Below are 21157 nucleotides of genomic sequence, written 5' to 3' on the forward strand. Positions count from 1 at the left end.
CATTGTTTTTATCTCCATGCTTTATTCTCATAATTTTCTTCAGTGTTGGATGTAATTATGTGTCCTTTGTCATCTAGATTACTTCAGATGAATTGTAAGTTAGATGTGGATTATTAATGTGTTTTCTAGGTAATCTTAATCATTTTGCACAGTTATTATTATTACATATTTTGTGGGCTAGATACACTTAGATGGTTGTCTATTTGATACTTATAAGTACTTTGCTAATTAGGTAGATTTAGATAATTTCTAGATTACATACCAGAAATAGGTACTTGATTGTTCTATTTGAATAAATGCTGTTGTTTTTTGTAATTCTTCACTATGTGCCTTATCATACTAATTTTGTAAACTTAGAACTTAAATGTTTGTTTTGTTCCATCACTGACATGTTTTATTCTTTCCTGGTTACAGAGCTGAGCTTTGCTTTGGTTTCTTTTCTTATGTTCATGACACTAGTAATGTCATTTTATCCTTGTAATCTACAGCTTGGAGTTCTTCTTTCCATATCACCATTCTCAAGTTTTTGGCAGTTCATCAAGCTTTATCCTACTTTCTTCCTCTCTCTATCATGGAGTGGGTGGTAATGTTACATTCTGACATCTTCACTGTAGTAACTCGTATCACAGAGCCAGGAAGTAACAGTTCAAGGTCTCTGTGTTTTCAGATCCTAAATCTCTTTTCTGGGCCCACAATTACCACTTTGTGGTCTTCACTTGCCTTTTCTTCTAAATCTGGTAGTGGATTTTTATCTCCTCCCAACAAGATTCTACATGTGGAATAGTCTCTTAATCTACAGGCCTGTAGGTGGATATGTTCTCAGTTGGAGATATCTCATTTATGCCTTTCTCCACTGGATCACCAAATTTCCTTTTCTTTCTTCTTCTGTTTATTATCCACTAACTTTGGGGGGTAGTCGTGTTCAGTCAAGTTTGGAGAATTCTTCACAATTATGCTTAATATCTTATTTGATATTCTTTCAAGAGTTCTATTTTTATTCCAAACCACACTATGTCTTGTTTTACTAGTGGTTCTGTCTTGGCCAATATAACCATCATTCTCACTGCTCCAGCCTTTACTTGTGTAACCTTTGTCTACCCTTAAATCTGTATTCTGTTGATTTCAGTTATATATTGTTCGTCCAGATGTCACCACACTCTGCCTTCACACATGGCTTTTGTCAGGTGCATTGTTTCAGCCCAGGGATTGACTCCATGTGTAACATCTTTTTTTTTTCTTGTACCCTTAGTCCTTCTTTCATGTCCATTTACCACATAGGTGAGAGTATACCTTAAGACTTTGATCTATTTGTTGTGATTTTTTTCCTTTCTACCCTTCTGTTCATTCTCTTTCCTTGTTCTTCACCTGTTTGTTTGACAAAGGGTTCTCCACGTTGGTCATTTCTAGATATCTGATAGACTTGTCAAACACATTCCTTTTCTGCAGGTTTTGTCTTTCCCTTTCATTTCTCTCCATTTTATTATTTCAAGTCATGCATCCTCTAGTGTGTTCCTTACTTTGAAATTTTCATGTTCTATCATCAAGATTTTATTTTCTTCTCCTCATTGGGAAATCTTATTTCTGTTTTCAATGTTACCCACTTCTTCTACCATCTTATTACCTTAACTGGTCTTTCATCCCTTTGCTCATGGATGCTGTTTGACATCACTTTCATGTTCACTGGTGCTGATCATCAACTTTTCTTAGTTCTCTCCTTATGATTTTATGTGGTATTACCTGACTACTTTTGAGGTTCAATTTCCCAACTTTTATACCCTTTTCATTTTTCTCTTATTAGGCTGGTGTATTCTAACTCCTCCATGGAAGGCCCCACCTCCACAATGTGTTTTCTCACCTTATTCATCATTTTGTCATATCTTTTTGCCTGGTCAGATATGCACTATTGACGTCATGATTACATTATAACACTCACTGTAGGAATGGGATGTTTCAACAATACCACTTGTAGCATACCCTGTGGTATGTATATGTATATATCATTTGGAGACCATCACTCATGGACTTCCTGAGTATAGCAGAAGGGGATTATCACCCATGCTTGCTGACCTTTTGATTGCATTAATTGGGAGTGATATGCTTTTAAAAGTAGGAATTAAAGATACCCATTGTACTTTCTCTAGTGTGATGGTCCTCTGGACTCCCCACCACATTTAATTCCCCTTTTTTTCTTTCAGTGTAACATAGGAGTTCTTACCCATTTCTTAGTTTCTGAAAAGATTGATCATGAGTGAGACTAGAACTTTACCAGTTAGAAGAGGGCAAGGCTGATCTGCCTCCTTCCATTTCCTCTGGATGCTCTTTATCAGGTGGACTCCTGTCAAAATAAAGTAACAAATCGGTTGGAGCAGGCCCAGCCTATACAGAATCCTCCTCTTAAAACTAGGTGCAGGATGACACTCTCCTATTCTTATAGTTGTTTATGGTAGAGACTCCTATTCTCATTAATTCTGGTTGCAGGAGGTTCTTTTCCAGCTCCTACAATTGAGTTTGGGGGACTTCACCTGCTTCTCAGTGACAGATACAGGACATAAGTGCACTGTTCCTATGGTTGAGTAAGTGTTACAAATCTTCCTAATAATTCCAGATGCTGGATATCTCTTTCCTGTATTTATGACTGGGTAATGAACGATTTCTGTTCGTGACACTGGTTACAGATATTGCTTTGTTCATGAGGTTGATTTGAGGCAACCCTGTAATGCTAGTTTTGGTGTATTATACTTCTTGTTCCTAATGTGGTTTTTGGAGTTTGTCCAGTTTCAGCCAGAAGCTAACTTCCACTTCTTAATTCCTGTATACTTATGATTAGGTTTGTTACGTATATATATAGATAACACAGTCCACGTGGCTTAGCCACGTTTATGTTTATGTCATAATTTATCTTTTTTTCATCATCAACCTTCTAATGCCAAGGACAAGTCATGAAATCTCATTTGTCTGGTTGAGATTGCACGTGTATGTAGCTAATTCTGTTTATATTTTACTGTGGATTACACCTATGTCAGATTCATTTCCTACATCATGAGCAAAGAGCATACCTGTTCCAGAAGTCAGTATGGTACCTCATAAGTGTGTTTCATTTTCATCTCAAAGCACATACATTCATTCAGGGTAGTCACTTTCCACTTGGTTCCCACATTGTATGCTTAAACTTTGCAGTGTTGAATTCAAGTTTTGTATGAAAGGAGGTAAGACCATATTGGAAGTTAACATATTTCATGCACTGAAAATGCATTTCTGATAGCTGCTTACTTCCTCTACCCTTGTCTGGTGTTCTTCTGTTATAACCTGCCATGAAAGTGAGGATTGAATAACAATAGCAGAGGGATGTAGCTGTGCAAATGTAGGTGATGCAAAAAATTAGTGGAGAGTATTCACATGATATGTACATGTTGAGGTATCATGTGAAATTGGTGAAGTATATTAACTGGCAGGCTGATCATGAAAATGTTTTACAATGCTTAGAGGGCAGAAAAAGGTTGAGATAGCTTTATGTAAGACGAAGTAAGTACCTATTAATAATACATTTTCAGTGTATGAAAAATGTCAACTTCTGAACTTTAAAAAAATAATTTTTTCGCATTTTTAATTTATAATTCTGTGTCTAAGGTTTACCAAACTCACTTTTATTATTGATTCAAAAAACTATTTTTCTTTCTTTGATGTAGTAAAACTTTTGCAATAAGTCATATTCATGCTTTTTTTTGCTTTTTTTGCAAAGTTTTTCCTGTAAAGATAAATTCCCTTCATTTACATTATTAGACATATATGAATACTTTTAATTTGATATTTTATTAAGTTTATTAGATATTAAATTTTTCCATCGAAACCTTCTCGTTCTTTTTCCACTGAAATTTCAAGAACCTTGTTATGTGATATGCAGGTCTTTGATTTGCACTACCTAACACTGTTTGAACTTATTTTTAAGAACTTCATTCATTGAAGTGTTCAGTTAGAGATGTTAGTAAAGAAAAGAAGGAGGTCCTAATTCTAAAATAGTTTTTGCTATCCTAAAATATGTTTTAAATCTGTAAATTTTGTTCAAATACAGTTTTATGATAACATTTTTTATGTATTTTTTTAGTTTATTATTTTTTTATTTCCCAATAATGCATCTTCATTAGACTGAAAAAATCACTGTTTAATATGTTAGAGTGAGAGCAGCTTTGAAGTATGGAGAAAACAGGTTTATGAGTATAAATCCTGGATCAACAAATTTATGTACACTGCAGACAAAATTGTTGATCTCGGAATGTTCCAGTTGGATTTTCGGGAACTTTATGAGTCTTTAGCTAGCCAAACAGAGATCCTTTTGGAAAAGTTATTGAATAACATCTCAAATGAGCACCAGGAAGAAAGTAAAAGGTAACACCATAAAAAATTTAAGCACAGACTTTTTTAATGTTATAAATTCTAATCTAATCAGTTTATCAACAAAAAGCATAAAATGAGAGGGTATTAGATAGATACTGTTAATTTAAAAAAGTGTGTAGCATTTTTTATTGCACAGTAAATATTAATTTACACTAATAAGTACCTTCACAGTTATGTCATCTAATATATTATCTTATCTACTTGACAATAGTCATTTTATAAATTTATTAAAATATTTTTAAGTTGATAACCTATCCTGACATAAAAAAAGATAACAAATAAAAAATGATGCGTAAGTTGTTAAGTTGTATTTTTGTAAAATCTATTAAACAGAAGGAAGTATATATAGAAGGAAGTAGGAATCTATTGTTTATTGGGTTATTATTCTCAACAAATATTCAAAAGAGCTAAAAGGTAACACTGATAATTTGTGAAAGACAATTTTAAAACATATCTCATCCTTACAAAAATTATGTATATTATAGTCAAAAGCCAACTAGTTTAGAACTACATCCATTATTGCAGATCATAATTAAAATAAAATGCCTTAATGAAAGTCAACCAGTATAAAAAAATTGTAAAATATACTTACTGTTGTAAATCAATGAACTAGAAAATGAAATCCTAAAATAATTAGATTGTATTGAGTCATTTGTAGTACTCTTGCTATTTATGATTTTTATTGATATAGAACTGAAACTTCTTTTAACTAATAAAGTCTTATTTCATGGTAATAACTATAACCATTTTCGTTTGTTTATTTATATCACTTCTATTCTTCACCTTCAGGTTTTCACCCTAATAAACATAATAATAGACTTACACGATGACTGGAAATTCTGTACAATTGAGAAAAACCTAACTATTATTGTTGGATTAACATGTTCACCACCAATGAAGTACTAATGAGTCATTTCTATTAATCAGGCACTAATGATGTGTTAACACATCAATCAGCAAAGATGCTATAACTGTGTGTAAGCAAACAGATAAACAGTCCTTTAGTATTGTACAATGATCATGCATGTGTGTTTCCCTCTTTCAATTAGTAGAAAGTATTTTTTCACTAAAATTTCAGTTCACATGACCTGAGATTTCTGCATTGCCTTGTTTTGATTACTATTATGGCAACAAGATAGCAAAGTTGTTTAGAGTTTTACTCTGAATGAAACTGCAAGTAATTTACAAAATTCCAATGCACAGTCATTTGAAGAGGATGAAGTAGGTAGTAATTATGAACCTTGTGAGCCTGATGATTCAAGAGGACTGGAGTGTAAATACTAGGTTTTTTTTTCAAACTGCTTCATCCATGGCTGATACAATAACCCAGACACTGACAGTGCACTGGAATACTGGTATAAACTGACAGGTGGCTGATTGTTCAAGCTAAATGTATCAGTCCAACTAATATTTATTTTATTGCATAGCCTCAACTGGTTACAGGTTTGCTACAAGAGGCTGTTCCAGTTGGAATATTCAAACTGCTTATTGTGGAGGATTTTTTGAATAGGATGGTTGCTGAAAGGAATAAGTTTGCTGAACAGCTATTGGAATTGAACTTCCTGTTTTTAATGCCTCTTTGACACAAGTAAGCAATAGGAGTCACTGTACATTATTGGCTTAGTGTATGAGATATAATTACTGTAGCAGTAAATGTATGAAACCACATGTTACACTGTGTACACTGTATTCACTAAAGGTTAAGATACCTGTGTTTGCACGAATGATTGACACACAAAAACACCAAGAAGTAATGATTTATTGTTAAAGAAAACACACTTTGATTATACAGATGTGAAAAACTAAACACTTAAGAGAAATTGTTTGATTGCTCTATATATTTAACATGCAGTTTTTGAGTTTTCTTCATAAATGCCTACTTTTATTTAATTTTAACTAACATGGCATTACATGTATAAGTTTTTATCTTGTAGGATTTGTGATGAGTACAAACACATTGTAGATAAAGCTTTAACCATTCCAAAAAGCACTCAGGAGTTGATGAACTCTAAGGTAAAAAATGAAAATAATATTGACATTTATTACGTATGTTACATATTATAATTTATCTATTAGTCTACAACTAATTACGTCACATACATTACATATTACGATTTCAAATAACTAGACATTTTAATTTTAATTTAGAAGATAATTAAATGTCACAATGTATTAAATTTACAATATTTGCCAACAGGATTAATACACACAAGTTTCTTAACACAAACCAATTTTGATTTACAAAAAAACAATACAATTTATAATAACAGTTATTAAAAATAATTATGAGAAATAATTATTTATATACTAAAATTTTTCAAACTCACAAACAATATTCAGTCTTCTTTCTAGTCTGGAACTGGATATTTCATTAATAGTCCAGGCCCACAACGAATAAATTAGTTTTATGTTGATACACATGCATTTCATTTGACAGGAATGCTAGCTAACTCTATTTGTGGTTAAAGTAAGCTGCAAAAAATTAATTTTTTTTTGTAACATAGTTGATGGTCATTCTCAATTTTTTTAAGTACAGATATAATCATATACATGTGTATGTGTGTGTATTGTTTTCTTAAAGAAAAATACACATAAAGATAGATATATACATGAAAAAAATCCAAAAAGGACTATGTTTGAAATGATAGTATAATAGAAACGTGTTATACTAAGGAGTAATGTTTACTGTGTTTTTAGAAAAACTTAAAGGTAATGTTTCATAAATATAAAAAAAGGTTTGATAAAATATTTTTATCAAATTAATTATATTCTAATGATTTTTTCTTTGTTAAATATTATTTTTATTTTATGATAAACACTATATATACCTTTATAGTTCATATACTATATATTTCAAATTGTGAAGTATTTTCACTTTTTATTTTTCATTTTTACAGAGAGTGGGAACACAAGTTGTTGATGTTAGGAGAGATAATTGATGAGTGGTTAAAAGTTCAAGCTACATGGCTATATTTAGAGCCAATCTTTAGTTCCCCTGATATTATGGCTCAAATGCCAGAGGAGGGAAGGTATGCACTACAACTATTTTAATATTTCCTCAGTGTTTTTAGAATTTTTATAAGTAGTATTTTATTGCTTGTGTGAAGACAATTTATATATTATTCTTTTATTTCTGACTTTTTTATTCTCTTTATATACATATTTATGTATATAGCTTAGTATTTTAAACATCAAATATAATTATTAGTGCTTTGTGTAATTCAATTATCTTCTTATACTTATTAGTTGAAATAGAAAAATGTAGTTGTGATAAAAATAAAATGCAGTTATTAAAAACGTTCCATACCGAAAGAAATACAAATAGAAAACATATTTTTATTTGTTTAAATCTATTGTTACGGTAGCACCACCTTTTAAATAATTTTGTGGTACATTTAAACTTTAAATGTGTTCCAACATCTTAGATGTTTTTTTTATATAATTGTTTGAATAATTACATCATCTTAATACTCTTATCATACAATACAGATGATTCACAACTGGAGAGACACCATGAAAGCTGCTGTTTTAGACAGACATGTACTGGCAGTTCTCTTTGTTGAAAAAAATTTAGAGAAACTAAAGAAATCCAGTGAGTTGGTGGAACTGATTCAAAAGGTAAAATTGCAGTCCTTTTTGTTGAAACTGTTTAATCTCATTCAGAAGATAACTTTAGTATACTCAATGGCAGTTTTCACCTCTGGGACGTTCCCCATCATAAATTTAAAAAAGTATCTATAAAAATATTCAAGAAAACAAAATGGTAATAAATTTTCACTACCTAACTTAAATAAAGATATATACACATATAAATCAAATAAACAAAATAGTTAATTGTTTTTTTTTATTTGTTTATATTTTATAACGTTAATATGTCCTGCTAAGCACTCAGCTGTTGTCACCTTCACTTCACCACTGATATATAATTTTTATAGAAGTCTGGCCAACTGTTAGGAACACCCCTCCTTACATCCACTTCATTGCTAACTTTTACTCCAACTTTCACATTTCACATCTGTAAGCAAATTGCTAACATAAATGCACATGCCACTCATGTGCTAGATGCCATTGTGGACCACTCCACTTTTCTTGTGTAATTGCTTAGTTTTAAATTATATTTTGCTTTCCACAACATTTCAGTTAATGACACAATTGTTTTGCTATTATCAATGTGTTTTAAGTAAAGTTTTGTGTATATTTTACTTTTAAAATCAACAAAGTGGATTGCATATTTCCAAATAAGCTCAGTAAATTCACATTATTATTGCACTTGTGTTTAATTAAACCATCATTTTCTGAATTGTATTATATTAACACTGATAAATATTTTAGATAGTTCACACTTTTCACAATAATACATTCATTAATATAAAAATGTCTTACTTCTGAGACCATACCTACCTCTTCACACAGAAAGCAATCTTTATTGTGCATCTGCCTGAGAGATTTGCATTCCACAATTCTTTAGACAACTTCAACCAACACTCACTAGATTTCTCATGATTTTCACCATTACATAATGATGTTATTATGTAATAAAAGCCCTCCACTAATATGAGCATGACATAACCTTCCTGTGCACTGAGATTTTCCACTGAGATTCTTCATTAATCTTCCTTAGCACTGTGTGTATTTGATGTATTTTGTTGTATTCATAACTTACAGAGGTTTGCAATCTAATAAAGGAACTTTGTTTTCTTTAGTTTATCAAACTATGAACTTTCAAGTTCATGCAACTTTGGCATCTGCTGAGATGAGGAATAACCTTGCAATAGTCAATTTCCTAATTTGGCTACTGAAGACATGTTAAACATAAATGGCATGATAGCCATTGTGCATAGGGTAGTAGGTTTTATTATGCAGCCAAGAATTATTTCCCCTCATTCTGAGAAGGAATATGATGAGAAAGACAACTTTTACTGTTTGTCTCCCCCTTCTGGTTATGCTTTGAGAACCTCTCTTGTTGTTGAGGAGAATTTTCAGACATCCTCATGCTATTTGGACCTTATCACTCTATCTCTCATTCCATTGTCTTACTATATTTCCCATTCTCTACGTCACAACTCCCAACTTAAATAATTTTGATTCTTTTCCCATCTTCTGATAATGATGTTAATATTGCTTCCTTTATAGATCTACCCTATGCCAGTGATCTTATTTCTTGTCCTTCTTGCTTTCTAATTCCTTTATCATGGCCTACAGTTAACTGAACTTCCTCCTTCTAGAGTCATAGACCTTGAAATCTCTTTTGCCTGTTTGGGAGCAAGCCCACTGAAGTCGATTTCACTCTCCAGTGCTTAGTTCTCTTGTATTTGCTTAATACTACTTTCTGTGTTTTATTACCTTTCCTCTCTTCACTTCATGTAAGAGACAATTCATGCCAGTGATCTTATTCCTTGTCCTTCTTGCTTTCTAATTCCTTTATCATGGCCTACAGTTAACTGAACTTCCTCCTTCTAGAGTCATAGACCTTGAAATCTCTTTTGCCTGTTTGGGAGCAAGGCCACTAAGGTCGATTTCACTCTCCAGTGCTTAGTTCTCTTGTCTTTGCTTAATACTACTTTCTGTGTTTTATTACCTTTCCTCTCTTCACTTCATGTAAGAGACAATTCATCGAGCCCTACTTGAATTTTCAGGCAATTCCTGTTCTCTTCTCCTTTCTGCCATAGTCTGTACTACTACTCTTTCCCTGTTTACTTGGATCATTATACTCCTCCCACTTCCTATATTTTACCCCTTTTCCTATCTTATCCTTTTGCTCAATACTCTTCAGCCTAGTGTCAGACTTTCTGGATTCATCAATGACAATGGAGCAGATTCAGTTGTCATGGGGGCTGGTCTTTGTGATATGCACATCTTTGTTAACAACTATCTGCAGTTAGATGGGTCATACTTGTTAGCTTTCATGGACTGTCCCTTCACTTCTCTCTCAAATTACATCTATCTTCAATATCTGGAAGTCACTGTGCCAGATCTATTGCACAAACAAGTCATAGAGAGGGTCTTACTTTCACCTGTTTGTGGTCCCCAATAAAACTGGGGACTGGAGGCTGGTAATCTACCTTTCCACTTTGCATGGAAAATTTCTTTACTCTTTGTTGGTTCTTTTTCCTTGGACTTTGGATGAGCAAGAGTGGCATCTCAGATATGTTTCTTCATATTCCCAATTCTGAGTTTTAAAAATATTTCAAATTTGTTTCTTGAAATCATTCCTTCCAGTTCAGCGATCCTTTTTTCTTTTTAGCATTGCATTGACCTCCTATGTCTTTAACAGAACAGTCAAGGTTTTTGTGTACCATCTGAAAGAACTTGCTCTATGATTTTCATTATTGCATGAATGATTGGCTTCTTCTGTCCCATTAACAGGAGAAGTCTTACCTTCATACTTTCCTTCTGTAGGAAACTGTCTTTGTAGGATGGCTTGCCAAGACTTCTAAGTTCTTTCTTATCCCATCAAATACCTTGTTTTTTCTGGGAGTATTTTTTCAACTTCTTTCTCAGCTGGGCTGAATCTTACCCTGTCTATCTGCAAATGATGGAACATTCTCTCACTGGGATGTGAGTCTGTCCTACTCGTGTTGCCTGAGAGACTCTATTGTCTTTAGTAACTATAGCTTTCCTGAAACTGTTTATTCTACTGGGCCATGCTCATATCAACCATCTCTGAATGCCCTTGTGCAACCAGTGTAATGAATCACAGGAACCTTTGGACCTACTGTTTCTCTTCTCACAGACATTTTTGAGTGGCTGTCTACCACTTCGATACCACTATAAATGTGCACCTACTTCCACCCAAATTTTTCTTATGCCTTTTTCACCAATATATTCTTACTAGGAAGAGAGGCATCTCTGAATGACAACCTTATGTTGAACACTCTGATCAAGGATGTATCTTGACTTCAGCTTAATGTACTCAAACTTTTGGCAGTACTTTGGGCAAGTTCCCATTTTCTATCCCTCCTGTTGGATCATTTAGTTACGGTTCCCTCTTTAAACTTCACAGTCGTATCTTATATCAAGTGTCAGAAAAGTATCAGATCCAGGACTCTTTGTTTTCAAACCCTATACCTTCTTTTTTCTTGTGTCACTTCTCAATACACTTGCCTTATTGTCTGTCATGTACTATATGTTGTAAACCTCAATGCAGGCCATATATCTTGACCAGACTTTGTTCTGCCCCATGGAATAGTTTATTGACTTTGGGTTTTCAGATGAGCGAGCTCTCTCCTGGGGAGTCTATGCATCTGTGCTTTTGCCACACCTCCATGATTTTATTATGGGCCCTTGTGGCACCTCTTTGACTGACTTTTATTGTAATATTTACAGACACTTCCAGAACTTATGACTTGATCATTACATATGTTTGTTATTAAAGGTAACACTATTGCTATTGTAAAGTTCTATGACCTATTGTAAAGATATTTAAAATTCCATATTTATGAACAATTCTAGCCATTCCTACATAGGCCATACTACTGCCTGCCTGATAAATGTAAACATTTTTCTACACAAGTGCAAAGGTGTAACAAACAGCAAACTCTATGTATAATCTTTTAAGGCCCAGTCTCAGATTATAAAAAGAATAAACTTTACAGATTATCTGGACATAACTCATATGGAGAGCAGTGAGGGTGAGAAGAGTTGACAGAAACAATATCTACCTCTTGTGCTTGAGGACAGGTAGAGAAATGGCTTTTACAGTTAGAAGGGATTATGAAAGATGCATTCACAAAGTAAGTTCCTTTAGGTTCTGTACTTACATACAATAACATGTACATGTGTTAGAACAAGAAAATATTTTCTTATTCTTACTATTTTATAGGACTAATTCTTCTATGCCATAACAAAATATGAATTTCAATGCCATGGCAATGCTTCACTGGTCTCTGTTGAAAATTTAATGAGCCTTGTTGAGAATACTTATCATTCTTTAGAATTTCAATATACTTGTACCAAGGGCATGTAATAATGTTTCTGCTTGAATGAACATACTGATCAAATTTGGGATATGCTAAAATAAGTCAATTGAATAGCACTCCACAACTAAACCTTGATAAAAACAGTGTTTAATACTATATATTAAATTTTGTTGTCATGCCATGGCCCAACAAGTATAAATAATTGTCAGTAGAGTAGAGATTTTAATAAAAGCTTTACATAATGCTGGTTGGATTACCCCTGATAATTGGCTGCAGGCTTCAAATGTTCCCAAACACTGTCAAGTACACCCCAGATCATGAAACTGAGATAAATAAATTTGAAAATAGAAAAGGAAGAGGCAGAATACCTTAACACAATGACACTTGTGTGTTTTGTTTATGCAGCATTTGCAACAGAAAAAAGACTGCTATTGACCTCATGCATGAGATAAAGACCATGTGCTAAATGATAGAAAAGTGTACATTCAATTCTATAGCTGTTAAAAAAAATTAACTTTGATCTCCAAGTATTTTCAAGAGACGGAGATTTGCTAAAAAGTACAAAAACTGAATTATTGATGATCGGAAAATGGTGTTATGGACAGGTAAGTACAAGTTTGAAATATTTAGTTCAAAGCATTGATTGTATAACTGAAGGAAGAAAAGTGAAAGTTACTTACCTCAATTCATAACACCTACCATCAAGCATGGGAGGAGACCGTGTGATGGTTTTGGAATGCTTTTCTACTAATGCAACAAGAAACCTTTGCAAAATGGATGAAATAATGGACCAGCTCATGGACCATCAGTGATTAGCATATTAAAAGATTCTACTACCAAGAAGCTAATGACCTTGAACAGTTATCCAACCCATGCAGAAATTGTTTAGGTAAGGAAGAAGCTACTGGAGTAACTCAAATGATGCAATGGTCCCCACAGAGCCTTAATCTTGACCAACTTGATAAATCTGGAATTTGATAAATCAGAAACTTGATGAATCAAATGCTACTACCAAAGAAACTTTATGGGAATGTATTAGAGACATTTGGAGTAAAATCCTAAAGGATACTTTTGTTAAATATACTGCAAAAATATCTCAAAGACTGTCTGCAGTTATTAAAGCAAAAGGGGGACATACACAATATTAAGTGTGTGTTGAACTCAAACACTACCACAGGCTTTCTGTTGCACTCAATATGAAAATTAATAAAATTCTGAAATTTCACATTTACCTTCCATTTGAAAGTAACCTGAAATTGAATTTATGACTTTGTGCTAATATCTTTGCACAGTTCTGGAAGAATTTGCAAACTCATGCAATTATCAGTGTTACCTATGCAAAGAAACAGAATTTTAAGTCATGATTATCTTGGAAATATGTATGTGAGTAAGAATATTATAGAAGTTATATTGTTTATGCATTATGTATGTAAATATTATCAATTTGAAAATGCATAAGATATGGTTTTTTTTTTTTTTACCAGTAAGGAAAAATGTATTTAATAACATGTTTTGGATTACTTTTGTAGTTAACAATTGCTCTTATATAATGCTATTTATACATATTATTATGCAAATAGGAAATTATTTTTTTCTATATATATATATAATGATGCATCTTTTTATCATTTATAATTAAAAATAACATAAAAATTATTCTCTTTTTATATTATAATTTTATTTGAAAAGAATATGTTTCAGCACAATACAATCAGTGTATAAACTGACATTTTTATACCATTTTGAAGCACGAGAAATTTATAAGTCTTGCTATTTGTGTATGTGTGTGTTTTGTAAGATTGAGAAAGAAGAATATGTAAGTAATTAAGGATTACTGTATCCTGTGTGTCAAAATATATGTGATGTATTTTGTACTTGAGAGAGTAAGAAAAGTGTACTTGTCATGTTGTATCTCATTATTCTGTTTATACCTTGTAAGGGTACCTAACTCGATGTTTTTGTAGGAGTAGAAATATTATATCAATATTTTTTGGCAAAATATGTATTAGGAATCATTGTTTTGTATTATATTTGTATGTGAGAAGAATGTACTAGTCATGTATTACATTAAGATGTGTTATCTTTATGAATAAGTCATGTTTTTATGTTGTTTTGTTTTTATAGGTACCATGTGTGGAAAGTAAATAGATCATGTATTTTGCTAGATAGGTAAAAATATGAAGAGATTGTGTTTGTATTTATTTTATTATGTGTGTGAGAGAATATTATTTAAATCACAGGTCAAAAGTTTTTCACTTTTATAAGTAGGAAAATTGTATGTAAGTCATAGTGGATTTCAGGCATTTGTAAGAAACAAGAATGTGTAAATCAGGGCTCATTTTACTAATTTTGTAATGTTTACTGAATATTTTTGTTTCATGTATTAATATTTTGACTATATTTAAAAAAATCTGATAGGATAACATAGGAACTGGAATTTACATATTCTTAATGAGCATGCCTTGTACATTCATTAAAAATAAATTATTTGCTCTTCATGGTTTGATAGGTGATATCTATATCTATTAGATCACATTGTGAATCTCATTGTGAGTCATGGGTAATGAAATGGCCAGGATAAGCTATTCTCTGTGTTTCTCAGACATACTGGACAGCAGACATTCATCAAGCTATAAAGAATGGACTAGAAGTATGTTGTTGATTTTACATTAAAAGTTTCACTAAAATGATGTTTGTAAATGTAACATCTGTTGAAATATTTTGTTATTCTTCAAAACATGTAGTTTGCAGTTTGAATACTTTTAATAAGGTTTTGAGATAAATCATTGTAACAGTGGAACAACAAACTCAAATATTTTAGCATTGCATTACAGTAATTTACTTTTTTTTTTACATTGACTACAATTTCAGGCTTTGGATAAATACTTGGAACAAAACAATAGGCAGATAGAAAAAGTTGTGACATTAGTGAAAGGAAATTTTCCCCAACAGACAAGGACAACCCTTGGGTGTCTGGTTGTACTGAATGTGCATGCTCGAGATGTGTTGGCTACTTTAATAGAAAACAAAGTGTCATCTGAAAATGATTTTATATGGTTAAGTCAACTTAGATATTATTGGCAGGTTAGAGCACAGGTTAGATGTGAACATCAGTAACTAATAATGCTAGAAAAATATAAATGAACAAATTATAGCTTAAGATGAAGAGGTGTTGCCCAATTTCATAATATCAATTAATATTTCTTGTTTGTTTGTTTAGTTATTTTGTAAAAAGCTACACCATGGGTGTCAAAACCTGATTTTTACCAGCATAAGTCCAGAGACATACCATTATATCACTGGGGGGCTAACATTTCTTATGTAAATGTATGCTGAAATTTGATATTAATGCTAATCATAGAACAGTTGAGATACTTAATTTTATTATTGCTAACAGGTAAAAAATCACTCGAAATATTCACCTCGACAGGAAAGGAATGCTTCAGGTATGTGATCTTAGTACTGTCAACAGGTAAAGAACACTTCAGATACTCAGTTGTAGGCTGGTGTTACATAGAACATTTGTTATTATAAAAACAATGTATTCAAATTAACAACTAAAATAAAAGGAAATACTGGAGCCAGTTATAAAAAGTTCATAAGCCATACATGATAAGGCATACTTCTGATACAATCTTACTTCTTCTTACATAATAGCTTTCCTCTATTTGTGCTGCTTTATATATACAAATATTTTCACTCACCACTAGTATTGAGGGTCCAAATTCACTTGTTTCCCAAGGGTATTACTGTGTTGTAGCATGCAAATGAGCACGTGACAACTCTCCACCAATAGGAGTGTGACACACCCTTCTAGTGTAGCTGACTTTCTCTTTACTGAAATTTACATGATTCAGCACTCACTTATGCACATGTATAAAGTTTTTGCTTCTTCCTGTGATTCATACTTCACTTTTATCATAACATTTTCTGTTAACTTTACTTAGTTTGTGGAGGGCTTTTGATAATTTTTCCTTTCCTTATTATGAGTTTGCAAGTTCATGTGATTGTTACTTCACCTAGTATAGATTCAAAGGATTTTATTCCTATTAAATGCTATGTTGGCATTAAAACTAAAGGTTCTTTCTCTAAAGTGCTGCTGTTATAAATATTTTATTTAGTGTCAGCAATTGTCCAGAGGGGATGTTTTAGCATGAATAACTGGATTATCTCTGACTTTTTTACTTAAAAATTATTCTCATCTACTCACTTCTGAGATATTAATTTTGAGGAAATATTTTTTTGTCTAGTGTATGATATGTCATTTTCAAATTGTTGCCACGGAAGTTTCCATTTCAGCTGTATTGTGAGATAGGAGTATACTAATTAAACAACTTTAGAAGCCTCTTCAATGTGGTATTGTTATACAGTTAGCTTTGTTGATAGAATTTCAGTTAGAAAAATAACAATTTTGTATAAACCATTACTGATGTTCCTGTGATGCCCGTCTTTCATTATGTATATCTTCATCTGATTACTATTGGTATGTATTTGACTCAAAGGTAGTACAGTATTGAAATCAAATCAATCCTGTGCTGAGACAGCTCTTGGAAACCAGCAATGAACTCCAGTTTTACTAGCACAAGCAAATAAAAGTAGTGATACATTCCACCTGAAAAGGATGCCAGTTTGGCACAGTTTAACCTTTTAGCTAATAATTTGTACCCATTGTGCAGCTTGATATGCTTGATAGACTGAAACAATCAAAATAATGTGTCTTTCTCAAGGACTTGACAACCATGAGATGAAAGCAAAATGTCACTGAGCCTACAGCTCCTTTGTATTGAATCTTTTGAATCTACCACATATTGAGTCATATCGTATTATCTACAACTATATATGAGTGAGGTTAATAAGGTTTAATAAAAGAAATAATGTGTTGCCATAAGTTAGCAACCATTATATCAGTTTTCAGTCATGTTTTCTAACTGTCTTATGTAAAGTAACCTTCATCCCTCTTATTCTTGAAGGACAAATTTGAAAATGGTTTTCTCAGTTTAAAATGTTTAGTTATAGAGTAAAATGTAGAGGTGTATATGCATATACGAACATGACACGCAGAAGTTAGGTAAAGCACATTTCTTGATAGCTCATTTATTAAGTGGTTTAAATACTACTATATTTCTTTAATATTACCATCTGTAAAAAATGATATTGGAACATATTCTAAGTCAAACTGTGAAAAAATATATATATATAGACATGCACACTAACATGTATATTATAAATGACAGTTTAATTTGGTCTTAAAATAACTTAAAATAAGGAAAACATTCTGTTACTTTGAGAAGTAAGACAGCAATTATGCCACCTTTTAATTTTAGGATGAAAAAATGATAACTTCTGTGATAAGCTCATCTCTGACATATGGCTATGAATATTTGGGAAACACTGTTTGGCTTGTTATTACTCCTCTCACTGATCGCTGCTAATGTACCCTCTTTGGGGCATTGCATCTTCATTTGGGTTGTGCTCCTGAAGGACCAGCCAGGCACTGGGATGACTGAAACCACAAAGGACTTGGCCAAAGCTGTTGCAAAGCAGTGTGTTGTATTTAATTGTTCAGATGGCCTGGACTATATTGCTTTAGGAAAGTTTTTCAAGGTAATGTATCCTCTGCTCCTCATGAAATAAACAATTTCTCACTGTAACAAATATCATTTCTACTGTATGGTAATGAGGTTAAAGATATCCACTAAAGTCACAATACAAAAATACAAGTGAAGTATTAATACTAAATGAATTGTCAGCAATACACTAGTTATGCTTTTTAAAAATGTTTGTATTAGAATCTAGTACGTACCACTTTTTGAACAGTTTGTATTTTCAGTTTACAGTTGATTGTAACTAATTTGTAATTTATTATGATCTTTAATTCATTAATATATGTATATATTGTCTTTTATAAGAAATGACATTCACAAATGTAAGGTGTTGCAATATCATCAGTAACAATTTGCTTAATTTAACATGTGATGAAAGCAAAATTGATGGCTAACTTATATCAGAAGTTTTCTATAGATATTAATAATTTTTATAGAATAATTTGAACAGAACTTAATGTTTTATTCCAAGGGTCTTGCTTCCTGTGGTGCCTGGTCCTGTTTTGATTTAGAAGTTCTATCTGTAGTAGCTCAGCAGATCTTAACTGTCCAACGAGGAACAGAAATTAAATTAAATCCAACATGTTCGGTATTTATCACCATGAATGAATGTATGACCAACAACTCATGTTCTCGTTTAATAACTTTCTTTATCCATATTACAGTTTTACTTAACTGCTGTTTAAGAATGTCTAAACAGATTTGAAACCAATAAAAAATATTTAATATACTTTACAATCATGTTTCCAAGTCATTGGTATGTGCTTCGTATAGTATGTTCCATTCTTTTTTTCAGTTTAGTTTTACTAACTTTTTTATTATATGTCTGTAATATATTTAATTTATAATGTATATAAGATATGTTGTATGAAATTGTTAACTTAAATAGTATTCCGCAAACTATATTTGCCGTATATAAGCCGGTCTGAAAAGTAACACGCATTCAGCAATAGACATTACATGCATATAGTGTGGTTGTATTATGATAAACACTTGTTGAGAATCTCTGTGGAACTATACAGAAAATGTAACGGTTAACAATGTAATAGGTCTAACACTAATGTCTCATGTTAAGTGTAAATGTTATGTTCTAAGGTTTGTCGGGTTTCATTTTATTCACTTTTTTATGATTACACTTCATTATTAGCTTGATATCTTGTTTAGAAATAACCTAGATCTTATGGCATATTGTCGACATTAGGGCTGTTAATAAGTAAAAATCCTATTCTGAATTAGCTGTACTAATCCCGAGATTTATTATCTAATTCTGATCACCATTGGTTTATTAGATCAGAAGTTAATGAATATAATGAACTGTTTGTCTTTTAACAGTTTTGATGAATCAGTTTAGTTTCAAAAACAAATATTCTGTAATTCATATAAAATCACATCTAATAATGATTTCTGACTATAGATGGTGGTAAAGATTTAATAGCGAACTTTTATTTATCAGACGGTCACTGCTTTCATTTGTTGAAATGAAAATAGGTCGTTAGATGTCACAGTATCTCGTAAAAAATTGTATCATGAAAGAAAGCTTCTTCAGTCGCCAGTCACACATCATATCCCATAAACGTATTTTGAGGATTGGCAAACTAAGTTTTAAAACTGATCTGTTAATGTCACGTAAGTGTGTGTGTCCCATTAACATCACTGCATATGGGGTTTTGAATATTGTTCCTAATATGTTTTCCAATGGCACATAGATCTCATAATTTAAATTACATACAAGTTATTTGAATTTTAAAAACAAATTTTCTATAATTCACACACGTAGATATCGAAATTGATATTCTTTTTTTATTCTATCGTGTAGAAATTGTTTACAACTTTTGTAGAAAACAAACTCTTAGTTAGATTTATTTATTATTTCCCTCATCATAATGACATTTTTTTATTATTATGTTCCTAAAAAAAATATAAACAAATTGAAAAAAAGAGAAGAACATTGATAACAAGTGAATATATATCATCACTCATCTAGATTTTTCGGGGAAAAACTCGACTTTTATTTTCAAAACACATGTTGGAGTTGGACTTTTGTGTGTGAACTTGGTATCAGGCTAACTGTTTGTAGCCCTTGTTTCTTTATCCAATGCTCATTACAAGCTTTTCCAGCCTGTTCACACGAAAACTTTGTATAACTTGAATGTCAACTGTACGAGAATTTCGAAAGTACCGAAAAACCAGTGATATCAGATACATATGTTATAAGGGTGCAGAACATCTTTCATACTTCTTTTGGAATAATTACACTCATAGTGTTCACAGATTGTAGCTACAAGCATTGGTATTAATTAATATAGCAATATTGTTGTAATAACTAATGAATGTTTCATAAAAGAAAATGTGAAAGGTAAAGTAATATTTCCTAACCACGCAGTAGTAGACAAGGCTACTAAACATTAGATGCAGTAGCACAGCATCATGTGAGAAATAGTAAACACCAGACACGACAGAGTAAAATAAATTATTATTTATTTCTTAGGAAATGTGAAAGAAAACATAAAGAAAGCGTAATAACGTAACCAGAAGAATATTTGTAGGAGATGTGACCCTGGTCGTGAAAATCAAGTTTGTCACATAATAGTGTTAAATTAAAATAAACCTATAGCAGAAAACCTCATAAAATGCCAGAGATAGACAAGTGTGAAACATATGTTTGAACAAGCGGTAACAGAGGGCAGTATCAGTCATTATGTATCCCCGGTTGCATAAGGTCCTTAGAAGAACGGAAAATTAAAGTTTGGGGAAGAATTTAAAAAGTGATTGTTGTAACAGTTGAAGACATTTATCTGTTACGTAATATACAGGAAACTAAAGAAATGTCAGTTATTGATAAATGAAATAGAATATCTAAGACATATGACAATGAAAACAGTATTAAACCTGAACTAAAAAGTTAGATATTCCTGCTTTTCTAGGATATATAGGATTTTGTAGTAGGTTTACACCACATTTTGAATTGTTGGCAAACCTCTGACTGAGCTTACTAAGAAAGAAAGAAAAGTTATTTGGGCAGATAAAAGACAAAAAGCTTTCGTGAAATTAGGACACGCTGCATTAAAATCACTCATTTTAAGTTATTCATTTTAGTTACTCAGGCGTTAGTAAATAAATTATTTTAAACATATATATTTCAGGTTATGCTATAAATGCAGTGTTGCCATAATTAAATGAAAACAAAAAAGAACATCCTTTAGCTTATTACAGTAGACATTTACGAAAAGCTGAAGTAAATTA

At 31.9% G+C, this 21157-nt stretch overlaps 2 protein-coding genes and 1 long non-coding RNA gene across 28 annotated transcripts in view; 1 reads left to right on the forward strand and 2 right to left on the reverse strand.

Moving 5' to 3' along the window:
* The window catches only part of LOC143242822 (dynein axonemal heavy chain 12-like), a 38966-nt gene extending 20323 nt beyond the window's left edge, over window positions 1–18643 (forward strand). For 12 of the 25 annotated variants that reach the window (XM_076486340.1, XM_076486334.1, XM_076486332.1 and 9 more), the window contains 3 exons: window positions 4172–4383; window positions 6327–6405; window positions 7290–7421. In XM_076486340.1, coding sequence (XP_076342455.1) covers window positions 4172–4383; window positions 6327–6405; window positions 7290–7331 — 333 coding nt within the window. In that variant the 3' untranslated portion in view covers window positions 7332–7421. Of the gene's footprint in view, window positions 1–4171; window positions 4384–5819; window positions 5981–6326; window positions 6406–7289; window positions 7422–7881; window positions 8011–11987; window positions 12126–14435; window positions 14810–14840; window positions 14962–15182; window positions 16659–17635; window positions 17916–18386 lie in introns of those variants that run through there. The other 13 variants (XR_013023277.1, XR_013023278.1, XR_013023279.1 and 10 more) reach the window with 13 other exon arrangements.
* The window catches only part of LOC143242821 (uncharacterized), a 75629-nt gene that overhangs the window by 13012 nt on the left and 41460 nt on the right, over window positions 1–21157 (reverse strand). The gene's annotated exons all lie outside the window — the stretch shown is intronic.
* Window positions 6136–16064, reverse strand: LOC143242826 (uncharacterized). Of its 2 annotated transcripts, none has more exons than XR_013023291.1 (3): window positions 16016–16064; window positions 12992–13278; window positions 6136–8127 (listed from the first exon to the last, which is right to left on the reverse strand). It is a non-coding gene; the product is annotated as an uncharacterized LOC143242826 (long non-coding RNA). The 2 variants fall into 2 exon arrangements; XR_013023292.1 differs by having other exon boundaries at window positions 6136–6864; window positions 16016–16050.

The sequence above is a fragment of the Tachypleus tridentatus genome, unplaced genomic scaffold (assembly GCF_004210375.1).
Source record: "Tachypleus tridentatus isolate NWPU-2018 unplaced genomic scaffold, ASM421037v1 Hic_cluster_2, whole genome shotgun sequence".
Lineage (NCBI taxonomy): Eukaryota > Metazoa > Arthropoda > Merostomata > Xiphosura > Limulidae > Tachypleus > Tachypleus tridentatus.